Here is a 15,529-nt window from a genome sequence, read left to right on the forward strand (position 1 = left end):
AAACCATCTTCAAAACTACGTAACTTTTGAATATTCGTGAAGTCATGCCTGGGTTGGAATGAAAACCAAATTCAAATTCCTACATACATTAAGAAAACAGAGGTTCCTTTTAGTTTCAGCCCCTTAGACTAATGTGCTCCTTGCTTCAGTTTCTCATTCATGGTCTATTTTTAAAAGAGAGAAAAGAAATGCCAGCTATTGTTACCTGCTGCTGTTGGTCACTCACTGAATGCAGCTCCTTCATTTGAATTGTAAAACAGGATTTAAAAAAAAAAAAAAAAACCCAGTTTTAAAATTTCCTTCTAGTTGCTTAGCAATGTGACATCAAGAAGAATTAGACCCAATGAAAAAGGCATTTGATCTCCCAAAGAATTATGAATGAAATGGTAAAGCATGCATTTAATTGCATTACCATTCAAAAGTGAGAATTATCATAATTGGTGAATTAAAGAAAATAAAACTACATGGTATAGATTTAAGAAATAAGACTTATTATGTTTGGATTAATAGTGTTACCAGTTATAGTTTCTACTTGAAGAAAAGTTGATTTTAAAAAACACATAGGAATTGATACCTTTCAGAACAAACATTTTAAAAGGGATGGTTTCTAAAAGCTGAATGAGTATTAATATGGAATCTTGTTAAAATCACCTAGTATATAAACAAACACCTTGGATTTCTACATGTTGTACCTGATGTAAAATAAACACTTTTAGAGTCTCTTAAGAGGACACACTGTAAAAAACCAATTGATCTAACACATAACTTAGCATGATAGGATCCAGTTTTAATAACTATGTACTCTAAGTGATATAAAACAATTCACTTAAAAAGTTCTAAAACACTTTTGGGATAAGTAGCTTTTGATCTTAAGATAAAATTAGTCTCAAGATTTCTCTTGAGAGACAATCTTTGTTATTGAAGCAATAAATGCAAGACTAAATTTAAATTATTTTACCTAAGCAAATCACACTTTAGGTTCTTGATGGTATTTTTCACCAATTTCCAAAGTGTTGATTATTTAAAAATACAGTCCTTATGTGATATATCTGCCAAATAAATTGTTTATAGTGTTTAAAATATGAGGGATTTATATATCATAGTATCAAATCTAATACCCTTATTATTTTGAGAAAAATTATTGAACTATAGTAGTTATTGTACACTTCTATTTTTTCCCACTTTATAAAGGAGAAAATTGGATAAGTTGATGTTTTCCAATACATGCACTTCTGAAGACTCTAAAACACACACACACACACACACACACACACACAGACTACAATGACATACAGAAATACAGTTTAGAACATGACAGATAGCTACAGTTTGTTGTATACAAGCTCAGTGGCAAGTCCGGAGTTTTAGAACCTGAAGCTTATGCAATTTAGGAGCCATCTTTGAGAAAAGATTGCAAAAACATCTTACTTTTGCAAATGTTATATAAAAAAAGATATGGCATGTGTACACATTGCTAGGGTCCCCTTCCAAGTCCTCGGAAAGAGCTTAGGGGTCGGAGAGCCCCAAAGCTGAAGCATCATTAGCTTCAGGCTACAAGCTGCTTATGTCAAATATCATAAATAAAAAGTAGAGGACTTGACAGCTCTCTCTACCTGGATGTGATAACTTTTTGTCTTATGGTACCATGATTTCATTATAGATACTTTGCCCTCTGTAATGATTGACATTTAAGAAACAAACTACTTGTAAAAGTCTATTTTAAAATCAGACCATTATAAATTTTGGGATCTCATGTATAACCTCAAAACCCACCTCAAACTTAATTATAAATGCAACTGCTTAGCAAATCCCCAGATCTGGGGGGATTCTGAGTGCAGGTTGGACTGAAGAGAAGTAAGGGTAGAATTAGTATGGACTAGGGTCTACTTAGAAGAGATAGGCTGAGTGTGAATGTCCTAAAGACTCAAGTTTTCCCTACTTTTTTTCAATTGTATTTTGTCATGGCAGGATCTATTCTCAATGCTTTCCTCAAGATTTCTTTATAGTACTTTTACTTTTGCTAACCCAGGCATGAGTTTTCTATTTAATCTTCTTACCTCTATACATGAACTGTCCCTTCATTTCCAGTCTTTCTCTCAGTCCCCAGTCAGACCTGCACTATTCAGTCCATTCACAGGAATCATCTTCCAATCTTTTTCCCTTATCCTTCATTCTACTCTTTTGCTTTTGGCCTTGTAGTTTTCTGTTGGAATCCTAAATTCCATTACCTATCCTTATCAATACTGCATTTGTCTTTAAATCTCACCTTGAATTTACCTAATTTTGGTAAATGCATATTTTAAGATATTTCTTAACAGGTTCAAAACTGAGAGTTTTGTTGCTTTTAAGTCACTTAAAATTTTTAAATGCATTTGAAGGAGCATATTGAAGAGGTTTTATCTAAACTTAGTTTCCAAAAAGTGCCATTTTGCATATTTTATAGAGCAATAGCCTAAGAAAGAAATAAGTCAATAGTATGAATAGAATATGTTCCCATTGCCCATTGTTGCCAGATCTCTGAATAACATAAACAGAGGAATACTTTTCAAAGAGGAAAGGATAACAGGGACAGTATTACAGCAGTCCACTTATTTGAATCTTTTTAAGTTTTATCTCCTGTTAGAGGTAAGAAAGGGACACGTGGGTGGTTAAGCATCTGGGTCTTGGTTTTGGCTTAGGTCATGATCTCAGGGTGGTGAGATTGAGCCCCATGTTGGGCTCAGCTCTGGGTGTGGAGCCTGCTTAAGATTCTCTTTCTCCCTTTCCCTCTGCCTTTCCCCAATCCCTTTCTCTTTCTCTAAGAAAAAAAAAAAGTGGGAAAAAGATATGGAATGAGGCATACTTTTTCCAATGCTTTATCACTTCCAAATCATAGGCAAGAACTGATCTATTTTATATATATATATATATAATATATATATATATATATAATATATAATATATATAAAATATATTGTCTGTTTTCACATTCTTTTGATTGGTAAAGTAAAAGTAAGGAAAAAATGATCAGCATGATACTTTGGAGATCTTTGGAATTTAAGAGAGGCTACCTCCCTACAAAATTTTCATAGTTATTTTAAGCAGAAGACATCTTTGTGTAGTGCACAAAACTTGGATCTCATTAATTTAGACAGCAAATTCTGCATTCTATCTGCTATGTTGGATTGAAAGCAGAGTCAGCTTTTCTCAGCTTGTCGTATAATGCTTACCTTTCAGAATTTCTGTGAGGATTAGATAAGATATGTATTTCCTTTATGCCCTCTGTGGAATTCGATACGCATCATAAAAAGTAGGCCTCTCTGACCAAAATACCTTTCCTAGCCAGAAAGCCAATGTTTGACTTGTAGCCGTGTCCCCAGTTAAAATGTAGAAGAGGTGGAGGTAGGGGAGGCAAGGGATAGTCACAGACTTTATCTCCTTCAAGGTTTTTCCTGACTTGGATTTTATACCTGAGGTTCTGCCTGATTGGTGCTTAGACACAGTCTGTTTTTATATGCATACTCTTAGATACCCACCTCCCACCTTTCCTTTTCATGGCTTTTCTAGATTCCTATTTCTTGTTTCCTGATCTCCTTTCTTTGGAGGTTTGTCAGAACATGTAACTTCACCACCCAAAACTTTCCAGGGGCTTCCTCTGTCACTCAAATTTTGTCATGTCCCTGAAAATCTCCTGGTCACCCATAGATAGCTGTTTGACCTCATCTTTTGTAGTGTCTTTCACTTAACTGCAGCCTCTTGGGCCTTCCTGATCTTCATTACACCTACGCTGAGCTCTCCCCAGGGCCTTTAAACTTGCTATTACCTTTATGTGTGTGTGTGAGGGGGAGGGTTGGAGGGGAAGGTAAAAGTGTGGGGATCAAGGAGAGGGAAAGGCTCCTCCCACAGATATCCATGTGGCTAGCCTAAGTAGCCTTTGCCCAGAATATTACCTTTTCAGAAAGGTCTTTCCCTCAACATTCCTATTCCCTTTCTTATTTCATTTTTCTTCATTAGCATTTCTAACACTTTGTAATTTGCTTATATACTTTTTTATTGCCCATCTCTTCCTTATTCAAGTGTAAACTTCACAAAGGCAGATATTCTGTCTGCTTATAACAGGTATAACCCCAGAAATAGAAAAGTGCCTAACACCCAGTAGGTGCTCAGTATATCCTTATTGAATGTATGAGTGAATCCCTAACTCACTCCTTAGGAATGGGAAAGAGTTCAACCTAAAGGTTTAGATGTATGTAATAAAGGAAGAGCATGGTCTCTAGAGCCAGACAGGCTGGGTTCAAGTCCTGTCTCTATCACTAACTGTCTGGGTAACCTTGGATAAAATGTATAATCTCTGTGCCCTTCCCTTTCCTTATCTGTAAAAGGAAACTAATAATGGTACCTACCCCATTAGGTTTGAAAGAGTTGATCCTACTCCTTCACATTTCTTTGGATTAAGTTAACCTGAATTAGAGAGTAGGTGAATTGCTCCATGTATCAATTATTTTGGCTCACTACACTATTTGACATTAAACCCCCTGCCATATTAAAGCCTGTATTAAGATTGATTTTATGTATAAAACATTATTTTATTCAGCTAATTTAAATTTACGTATGTGTAGCTTTAAAATGTACCTTTGTGCTAATTTTTTTTCTTCAAGATTTTTACTTATTTATTTGACAGAGATCACAAGCAGACAGAGAGGCAGGCAGAGAGAGAGGGGGAAGCAGGCTCCCTGCCAAGCAGAGAGCCCAATGTGGGGCTCGATCCCAGGACCCTGGAATCATGACCTGAGCCAAAGGCAGAGGCTTTAATCCACTGAGCCACCCAGGTGCCCCTGTGCTAAAGTTTATTAGAGTTAAATAAACTTAAATAAATATATTTACTATAACTAATAGAGTAAATTACATTGCAGGGGATTGTCTTTAAATATCCAATTCAAGGAATTGCCTTCTAGCCCTTAAAATTACCGTGGCATTGATCTGTTAAACTGAAATGATATCTGAATTACAAATGTTTTTATTAATTTTGTAAAGTGATTCCTGGCTAACCCTTTACTTTAAATCATATTCATCATACCGCAATAAAGCTGGGGGAGAAGAGAAATCATATAATTTAAAAGCAATATGATGACATTTCTTTAAAAAATGTTCTATGGTTCAATCAGGGCAAAATTAGATAATCTGACTGTTGATTAGGGATACAAACAAAAGTTTTCTGAAAGGGAAGCTTATTTGTTTGTTAGTTGTTCTTCTTGTTGTCCAAGTCTATAATTTTAGCAGATGGAGAATAGAATTATCTTTCATTTAGCAAATATTACTAAGCTCCCACCAGGCACCACTATGCTAGATGAGCAATGCTTTATAGCAAGAAAGCACAGTTCTTGGCCTGACAGGTCCCTTACAACTGAAACTTGACTTGTGTCACAATCTTTATGCAGGTCACACAACTGGTCTCTCATTAAATAATGACCGGCTGTACAAACTCACATATTCCACCGAAGTTTTTCTTGATCGGGGCAAAGGAAAACAAGAAGACAGTGTAGGCTACCGAATTTCATCTAATGTGGATGTCATCTTACTCTGGAGGAATCCTGATGGCGATGATGACCAACTTATCCAAATAACAGTAGGTATCCTCTACCAGAGATGCGAAGATTGGAGGTCAGCAAAGTCTTTGTGAAGAGTATCATTCAATGCTTTTGTGCTCTTCATTATGTATCCATTTAGTCTGTTATCTATAACTAAAATAAGTAGATCTATAGTTTTGAAGTTTTTGCTAATCAAAAGTGATCTGATCTTTCCAAGTTGTTGAGTCAAGCAAAAGAAGGTATATGTTGGTAAGTAACTATAGCATGATGTTCAGTTCTATATTTTGCATTAATAGGCACACTTAAACTAAAATTCACTTGAGATGTTTTAGGAATGAGAAGTCTGGAATCCATAGTCATGTGAAAAACAAGACCATTCTAGCATAAAGAAGAGATAAATAGGGAGGTCTCAATTTTTCTGAGTTCTTTCATGTAACAGAGTTACCAATGAGGAAGTGAACCAATTCTGTGTTCTTCCTGAGGTAAGAACCATGCATTGGCCTGCATCACAGTGTTTGGTCAGTTATGATAATTAGATTTATGCGTTGAGAAAGGAGGTCAATTTAATGGCTTCTGCGGCCTTGAACTTTCAGTTTTAATATATAGTGATTCCATATTTGCTTTTAAGAGCCTAAAGGCAATAGATTTCTCTAGTAAAGTCAGTTATTCTTCTCCATGTTAGTGTGAAACAGGTACATAGGACCAAGATCTGTTCCCTTGTAACTGATAAGTAGTTGTTGATAAACTTTATAATGAGGTGTCAGTGTAATACGTGTACCAAGTGATCTTTGCTTCTTTGGATGTCTCTCATAGTTGTATCATAGTTTTGGATCAAAACTTCATCATCCACCTCTCTGAGCCATTTCTCAATAGGACAGTAAAGTACTTTGTGGAAAACATCTGTACTTCCTTTTTCAGTAACCAGACTGTTCATCTTTAATTTTGCATATGTAAGCGAAGTACAATGGGTTAGTATTCCTTTCAAAAAAATGGTAAAGAGACCAGGCAGACAGCAACCGTCAACATGAATAAGGAGAGTAACTGACAAAAAAAGAGCCACCTTCCATTCATAATTATTGTAAACCTGAATTCACAGATTTCTTTAGGAATCAGAATTTTTACCCAATTCAAAAACCCAATTTTTGGGTACCTTCTCCATTCTTTTAAAGGTAATGGCTAAGTCCTAGAATCGTGAATTGAAAACCAACAGAATACATTATAGACAACCCTGTTTATTGCTTTATCATTTTATTTTCTAAGAGACTGTAATGGAAATGCACATAGCAAATTTTTCTAACAGGTTTCTTTCCATGATTCCAGATGAAAGATGTAAATGTTGAAAATGTGAATGAGCAGAGAGGAGAGAAGAGCATTTTCAAAGGAAAAAACCCACCCAAAATCATAAGAAAAGAAAACTTAGAAGCTTTACAAAGACCTGTGCTCCTTCATCTAGTCCATGGAAAGGTAAAAGTGATTTTGGGGATCCCACATCTTTCCTACTTCAAATTTTTCTTCCCATCAGTAGTTATTATTTTGAAGTAATCATGATATCATCACTTTCAAAGTAATGGAACTTTTTCAAGAATAAGTAGAGATTGCAAATTAAATACTTCAGAAGTAAATCAAGGAATTGAATTCACTTATATTTTTTAGCCTTTTGTTTCCCATTTTTATGAAAATCTTTGTAGTAGAATCAAGTATTTATTGAGAGGCATTCTTAAAAGGTATATTCCTTTAAATTAAGAAGGATTAGAAAAATACTGTAACTCACTAGGTCATCACAGGTGATTATATCATTCAGGAAAGTAGACAAATTATGAGATTTAAATGATCTAATTTGGATTAATGATATTAACTCATAAGAATATCAGTATCTGGCTAATGTACAAAACTGAAGCTTTGGAAAGGGCATGGCATTCCTAAGGTTGAGTTGATTTTTTAAAAAAGGTACTTAGAGCTTATTTAAAAGCTATGATTTTGAAAAGCATTTTATTTAATAAAATAATGTATGAATACTATGATATCCATTTGGAAATTTGCTCAGAGAATTCTATAAGTGTACATTACTTATGATTTGATTGTAGTCTATTAAAAATGGTCTAAATATGTTTGGAATTAAGATACAATTGTGATCAGTGAATTACTAGACATTACATATGTGGACTTATGAAAAGCATAGATACTATATTGACAGACCTAAAAACGTATCTGTAAAGATGATCAATTTTAGGTACCAAAGTAGAAAAATAATAAGAGATCATTAGAATTTAAGTGCCATATATCTCCAAAATGTCTCTAGATTAAAATTTTCTAGATTCAAAATAAAGGTAAAAACAAATACTTTAAAGTATAAATTTCAGACATGTGATATATTGCTAATAATGATGTACATTTTTATAGGAAATACTAAAAAAGGACTCTTGTGTTGTAATTTCTACAACCAAATATGAATCCCCATTTTAAGAATGCTTTTCTTCTCCTTGTCAAAATACTTATCATGCCTCAGGCTTTGCTCACAGGCCCTTTCTTTTATAAAGTTTATATCCTTCTAACCAGTTGGAAATCATCACCCCTCTTTAAAACCTGCTTAGCACCTTGTAGCTTACTCATAGCCCTTATCACTGTCCTTAGGTCATTTGTGTTCATTATTGGATTATGGGTTTCAGTAGAGAAAATTCCCATTGCTCTTTATATTCCAGGCTCTCCCTCTCTCCTTCGTGCACTTCCATCCCTTCCTCCCCAGAGTACCCAGAACCATGCCTTGTACCGACTGACTTGGTGTTGCGGGAGAATTTCCTAGCATTCTCCCAAACCCCATATTCTTCTAGGCTCGTTTATATTTGGTGTTTATCACCGTATGTTGAGATTCTCTCTGTATTCGTCTGCATTCAGTATTCAGAGTAAGCTCATGGGCGCAATTGTGTCTTTAACTCTGTAGATTCAGTGCCTTTGCTCATAGTGTCCTCTCAATGAATGTTTGTAAACTAAAGGAATGATTGTATAAGGATACCTGGGGTTAAAATGAGTTGAACTTTGAGAGTGGCTTTGGTTATCGTTTGCTTAATAATAGCTAAATCAGACTGAGCACTTACTGTGCACCAGAGGCTGAAGGCATTTCATGAATTATCTCTTCTATCCTCATGACAGCTCTGGGAAGCATCTTGTAATAGATTAGGAAACCATATTTAAGAGCAGTAAAGAAACCTGCCTAGGGTCCTACAACTGGCAAGCAGTGGAGGTGGTATTAAAACAGAAGGTCTAATTTCAGAGGCTAGGTTGGAAACCTCTACATTGTACTGTTCCAGTGGTAAGGCTTTGGGGAAGTACCACCTCTTTGGGGGACTTGTAATATTCCTATTTGATCCTTCAATATATCTAGTAACTCACTTGATTTTCATATGGCACAACAACTTGAAATACTGTTTTTTTCTTCTCTGGCCTTCCAATGTGTAAATACACTTGAGCCTGTAAAATATTAGTTGCATTTATAATCTTAATGACAGCCTACCATTTTATAGCTCCTTGGGTAGCAGTGGAGTACAAAGTCTTGTTACACACACAAAAGGACTTGGTGCCCTCACTGTTCAAAGGCTGGGCTGGAGCTGCCACATCATTATATTGGTGACTACGACATGCCAATTCTACATGAGCTGTGATTGTAATGATTTACGATCGCCTCAGGTTAAAGTGCACTGTGCTCTCTATCAGTGATATGATTAAAGTACTTGTTGGAAAAAAAAAATATATGACCCTGGAGACTAAGATGCCATGTGGAATTTTCAGCCACATCACTGTCAGAAAGATCATTATTTAAATGATCACTTCAATTTACTATGAGAGGAATTGTGAAAGGAAAATCTGAACTTCTGATTGGCAGTGTTGTTAAAAAATATGTTCTACCCCAGGTTCGAATTAAGTTTTACCCCCCTGAAATTTCTGTGATTTCAAGGATGCTGAGCAGCATGTATTTTTTTTGTCTTTCCGGAGCCCCTGTTTTAAGCTCCTACATTTGCATTATAAACGAGAGCCCATTAAAACACTCAAATGCATATTTATTGCGCATAATCTTTTTTCCATGCCCACTCATCTTCCCTATATAGGTGTTTGGGCATGGCTCTAGTTTTGTCTACAAATCATAAGTGAAGTTGGAAACATGACAGTTTCCTGGTTAAGTTGATTAACACTGACAAGCAAAAGATGCATTGGACTCTTTTTTGGGCCTGAAATGCTAATCCAATTAACTGGATAATTACCAGATTTCCATTTCTGGTTTTCTCTGTCACTATTGATTAAATTAACCTCGTGGCTGCTGAGATGGCCCTTTATTTTGTATTGTTTCTGGTCATTGATTTGTTCCCTGAATCTGGCAGTTTGGCTCCTTCACACACATATAAGAAATAGGACACCTTGAAAACCTTCAATTCTTCATATATATCTTCACTCGTCTGTTTTCCAACGTGTCATTGCCTAGCTATACTCTGTTAGATATGTGTAACAACGATGTATGTAAAGACATCGCTCCAGCTAAAAGTAGATTAAATAAAATGATAAGTCTGTTGGCTGGGATTCTTTTTGTTTATTTTTGCTATTTGGGCCAGTTAATGGAATTTTGCTTTCTCTTATTCTTAAAGAATGTAAAAATTAAGGGGATGTATGGAAACATTTTTTCCCCCAAGGAAAAGAATATCATGAATCCCTACGGATTCCAAGGCAAAATTGGCCCTCAGAATTTGACAAAAAGAGGCACTGCATCTCCTTTTTCCCAACTCACCCGTCTTCCTCTATGTTTGGTTTCCTTGGGTTTAAGACTTAATTTGTAACTAGCTGGTATCACTGTTGCTTTCCGGAAGCTGTGGGTACTGTGAATTTAGATAAGAGTCCTGTGCTCTCCGATGTTCAGAGCTCATTTCAGAACTGAATGAAGAAAATCAGCTTTATGGCCTGAATGTAATAAAGCTTACTTGGTTCCTGTTGCAAAATAATGAATTTAAGATTATTGCTGTGACAGCCAAATGGATTGAACTGCGAAGTTCTGACTTACTATTTTTTTTTAAATTTTTGAGAGCCTACTCAATTCTAACAGTTTGGCGTTTAGCTAGTACGGATACCAGAGCTTTGATTCTCTTTGGTCTGCACTAAAAGAACAGTATTTAAGCCCTAAAGATAGCAGCCATACAAGTGAGGAAAAACAGATTTGTCCACTTTTCTAGTTTTAGGGAAACAATAAATATTAATAGAAGAATTAAAAAAAACTCTTTTTGTCTTCCAATTTATCTTGTTCAATCTGTTAGGGGAAAAAAAGTTCTTAATACCATTTTTTTAGAGATCTAGCAGTCAAGATCAAAGCTTAATCCATAGGCATGGGCCATTGATAAAAGAGCATTTAATCTTTTCTGTAGTCCAAAGATTAAATCAGAGAACTAGGTTGCCTGAAATTTTAAGTAAAACTTTATATAAATACTTCAGGCACATTTTATAGCCTGGAAGGAAAGTGAGGATACTGATGACCATACAAGTGTTTTCACCATTTAATGGATCCTCTTCTCTTTCTGAAGTACTTAAGACTCGAGCCACAAAAATCACAGGTCGTAGGCTATGTGTATTGCTACTATGTGAGTCCTTCTGGCTGTGTCTGGGTTTAAGCGATCCACTTATGAACCTTTAATAATCATGATATCTGGAGATATACTTCCAGAAATTTGAAAAGGAAGTTACACTGTAATTCTGAAAAGGAAGGAAGACCCAGTTTACAAAATAGAACATCAGAAACTCAGCCTTGGAATTGAGAAATTGCCAGTGATTTGTTTGAGAATATGATACCATGGATTTTCAGACGCTTAGGTCACCATTCCAGTTCCTTTTTAACCTGGACAAACACAATTCCAACAATTTATAGGTTCGTTCAGTATAATGACTAAAATTGATTGCTGGATAAAGGACCTAGTAAATTTATCGCTAGGCAGAGTATATGTAGAAAATAAAAATAGAGATTTGAGTCACTTGTTTGGCTAAGTCAGGCCGAATATTCTCTTCTAAGGTGTGAGGGAGTTTTCATATAGGTTGAATTGTTCAACTGGTATTAATTGAATTCATTATGTAATTACTGAGCTTTCTGTTTTACTTGAGAAATCATGGTTGGTTTTAAAGAGAATAGGAAGGCATTCAGGATATTTCCAGTAGGAATGCTCAGCTATAATTACCACAGACCTTGAGGATTTTTACAAGGAAGCCAAATTCATGCTCTACTTCTAAATTGTGTGAGGTGTTTGGAGTTAATACAGGGTGAAGAGTGACAGACTTTCCAGAATATTCTCTGTATTTTTATTCTTGTTTCTTAAACATGACCTAAATTACCAAAATGGTATGAGACATTGTTATCACCCTTGGGCCTATAAATGTCAAGGATAAAGCAAAGCTAAGCCATTGACTATTACAGACAAATCACAGTCATCCTCCTCATTTCAACCTCATCTCCTGCGTTCTGAAGGGACTCAAAGCATTGCCTGTGTCAGGGCATGCAATGGTAGCAATCCCAACCTCAAATCCTCCAACCATCTCTATCTCCTTATATCCAGGGTCTACATGAATGCTCTGGAGGGCCAGAGAAAATCACCCCTGTGGAATTTTGTCCATGGATCTTATGGCCGTGTGTAGGCCCTTGTCATAGCCCTTAGAAGTTGTGCTAGCTTATGAATTTCAAGTATGTTAATTGATATTATCTTCCCAGAACTGATTTCTTTGTTTTAAACATTGGTTCATTTTTGTTTCAAGCAGTGTTGCAGGTAGGGAACATATTGATATGTTCAAAGAAAATATTCCTGATTTCTCTTCCTTGGGCAATCCTTCTTGCTTTCACAGAAATCTCGGTCTAAATCAGTGTACTCTTTCCATCCCTAGGCTATGCCCATCATGTTCAGAGCCTTAATTATCTGCCTCCCAAATTTTCATGGTCTAGCTTCATAGAAACTTAAATAACATATTTTTACAAAAAAAGAAATCCCCAGCTTTGGAGTAACAGATCTCTGTCTTCCAGACTGATAAGGGTGAAAATCTGATCTTTCCCACTAATTATTTAACCAATTTGATAAATGATGCATTTTTGCTTCATATATGTTTGTCTCCCCCCCCCCCCAACCCCAGGTCAAAGAGTTCTACTCATATCCAAATGAACCGGTGGCTATAGAGAATCTCAAGAGAGGACTGGCTAGCCTATTTCAGATGCAGTTAAGCTCTGGAACCACCAATGAGGTACTTACTAATATTAAGGATCCTGTATATTATTTGTCATAGTTACAGAAGTTGCTTATATGGATTTCCATTTTAAGAAATTCAGTAAAAATTTACTACTATGGTAGTGCTCAGAAAGGGTAACTAGGGTGGTTAATTCTCATTTACATGTGAAACAGATTGCCATTTATCCCAATTTGTACCCAAATACAGGATGAAGGAAATTCAAATCTATTATACTAAGGAGACTTACAGAATGACTAAATGGCAGAGGTGCAGAAAACATTGGGGAGCATTTCAGTGGCATCACTGTACATCACTATCCCATGGGGACCTTATTTAAGATGTGGATTCCCTGCAGAGATTCTGATTCAATAGATCAGGGAGGATCTGAGCATCTGTATTATAACAGTTTTCTCAGAGAGTTTGGATGCATTGTCAGTTTGGGCAACCAGAGGTCTATACCAACCCCCTTCATTTTACAGATGAAGAAACTGGGGTTAAACTAGAGAAGTTAAGTGTCTCTCCCAGTATCACATTTTGGGTCAAAGGCGGGGCTGAGTCTGAGTTACCTGTTCTGAATTCAGCCAACCCAGGAATGGGTGAAAAAAATCTAATCGGCAGGGCTGGGCCAAGGGAATATTGGGTAGTTTACTAGAATAAAAGCCATGTGTGGTGCCAGTTGAGACCCAAGGGAAGGGACAGAGAAGCTAAACAGTCTGTACAGACATACATTTCCCCACACTCAAATTGTTAATGTGACTTATAATGAGTTGAATTAATCCCAGAAGTTTTTAAGGATTTCTAATTATATTCAGCTAGTCAAAGAGCGAGTGCACGCCCATACTCACATCTAGATACATACAGCATTAAAAGTCAGATCCCTTTCCCATGTAATTATCCACTTACCAGAGGTTTTGATTATGACCAGGTCATTTGTCCAATTCTTCCTAGATGTTAAAGAGAAGTAGGAAATCCTTTATTATTGGGGCTCGTAAGACCCAACAAAAGACTGAATTCTTCCTGTCCTTTGGTCTTGTCAGCCTGGACAAAAAAAGCAGCCCCCAATCACAATATCAGGAACCCTAGTTTTCGGGCCACTTCCCACTGGAATTTAAGTGGTCCATGTGAAAATCCTTAAAAATATGCTTTTACTTTTCTTTTTAGGTAGATATCTCTGGAGATTGTAAGGTGACATACCAGGCTCATCAGGACAAAGTGACCAAAATTAAGGCCTTGGATTCATGCAAAATAGAGAGATCTGGATTTACAACCTCAAATCAGGTATGACCGATATCATGCTTTTTAAGGCATCCAAATAATTACATTTTATAGAGATTAATTTAAAATAATAGAAGAATAAGGTAACAAATAATTGGGGAACATTTATAGTTTTTAGTTTAGGGTATTGTTTCACACATACCAAATGAAAAGGTTTATTTTCATATGTTACAAGTTTGGGTGGTGAAGGAAAGGTTTTAAGAGGAAGCTCTTTTGAAAATTAGAAGAGAGTTTGCTATTTGACTTGATTCAGAAATAAAAAGCTGATTGTTGCAACTACAAATATTTATTTACTTACATATTTATTTATTTAGGTCTTGGGTGTCACTTCAAAAGCCACATCTGTTACTACCTATAAGATAGAAGACAGCTTTGTTATAGCTGTGTTCGCAGAAGAGACACATGCTTTTCGGATGAATTTTCTACAGACCATCGCAGGCAATATAGTATCAAAGTAAGATAATGAGGAAATTTAAATTCTCTTTCTTATTCTTTGATATATTATTGTATTTGGCTTTTAAATATACATGTTAGAAATGTTAAATGTATATATGTTTTATATATGTATTTACTATATAGAGAGAGTTTTCTTATTTTGACTTTTAGCTTCTTGAGAACTGTGATCATATCTTGTTCACCATTAGTTTTCATGTCATCTACAATAATATAGGGCATACATTAAATACTGTTTTTTAATAGAATCTCATTTAAAATTATATCAATCATTTATTGAATCGAAATACATTTTAAAAAGGCAAACTACTTGATTCATTCTAGTTTATATTCTAATTTCTCTGTCAGATCTTTCCAATGGTAAGGTTAAAAAGTGGTGGCATTTGCATGTTCTCTCTTTGAGCTTTTTGTTTTTGTTAAGAAACACATAAAAATTCCATCATAAAGTGATATGACAGGATTTTTGTATTTTTGATTTATAATACTGTATTCAAGCCAATTATTTCAGTGTGAGAAAGTTTCTCTGATCAGAAGTTCACAGGGGCTTAAGGACTAGAATTTTTAAATCTAAGAGTATATTTTTTTTCAGATTTTAATTTAGAAGATTTCCTAACATTAAATATATTCTATCTTATGCCATCACTTGTCAAATGCTTTCTCTCAAGTAGCTCTAATATCAAAGTGCAGTGGATGCAAAGTCTTGGGAGAAGTGCTTCACACCATAAATTCTTGAAAATTCTTTTGAAATCTCATCTGGATAGAATTTTGCATTTTGCTTTGCACCATATTCTTTTCATGTATTTTCGTATAAAATAAATATTTTAAATTACTTATCAGGTCTATCAGGTTTCCATTGCCCTACAACAAACAACTCCCAATTTAGTGGTGCAAAAAGCAACCGTCATTTTATTATTCTGTCTTGGAATTCTGGTCTTGCCTTGGCTCAGCGAGGCATGCCTTGTTTGGCCTCTATTCTGCAGTGGCAGTCACTGGCCAGAGCT

The 15,529-nt window shown here is 35.5% G+C and overlaps 1 protein-coding gene across 2 annotated transcripts in view; it reads left to right on the forward strand.

Annotated features, from left to right (window-relative positions):
• Positions 1 to 15,529, forward strand: part of MTTP (microsomal triglyceride transfer protein) — a 56,321-nt gene that overhangs the window by 12,411 nt on the left and 28,381 nt on the right. For both annotated transcript variants that reach the window (XM_032332979.1, XM_032332980.1), the window contains exons 2-6: positions 5,418 to 5,605; positions 6,888 to 7,031; positions 12,708 to 12,815; positions 13,962 to 14,078; positions 14,390 to 14,529. In XM_032332979.1, coding sequence (XP_032188870.1) covers positions 5,418 to 5,605; positions 6,888 to 7,031; positions 12,708 to 12,815; positions 13,962 to 14,078; positions 14,390 to 14,529 — 697 coding nt within the window. The remainder of the gene's footprint in view (positions 1 to 5,417; positions 5,606 to 6,887; positions 7,032 to 12,707; positions 12,816 to 13,961; positions 14,079 to 14,389; positions 14,530 to 15,529) is intronic.

Source organism: Mustela erminea, chromosome 2 (genome assembly GCF_009829155.1).
Source record: "Mustela erminea isolate mMusErm1 chromosome 2, mMusErm1.Pri, whole genome shotgun sequence".
Taxonomy (NCBI): Eukaryota; Metazoa; Chordata; class Mammalia; order Carnivora; family Mustelidae; genus Mustela; species Mustela erminea.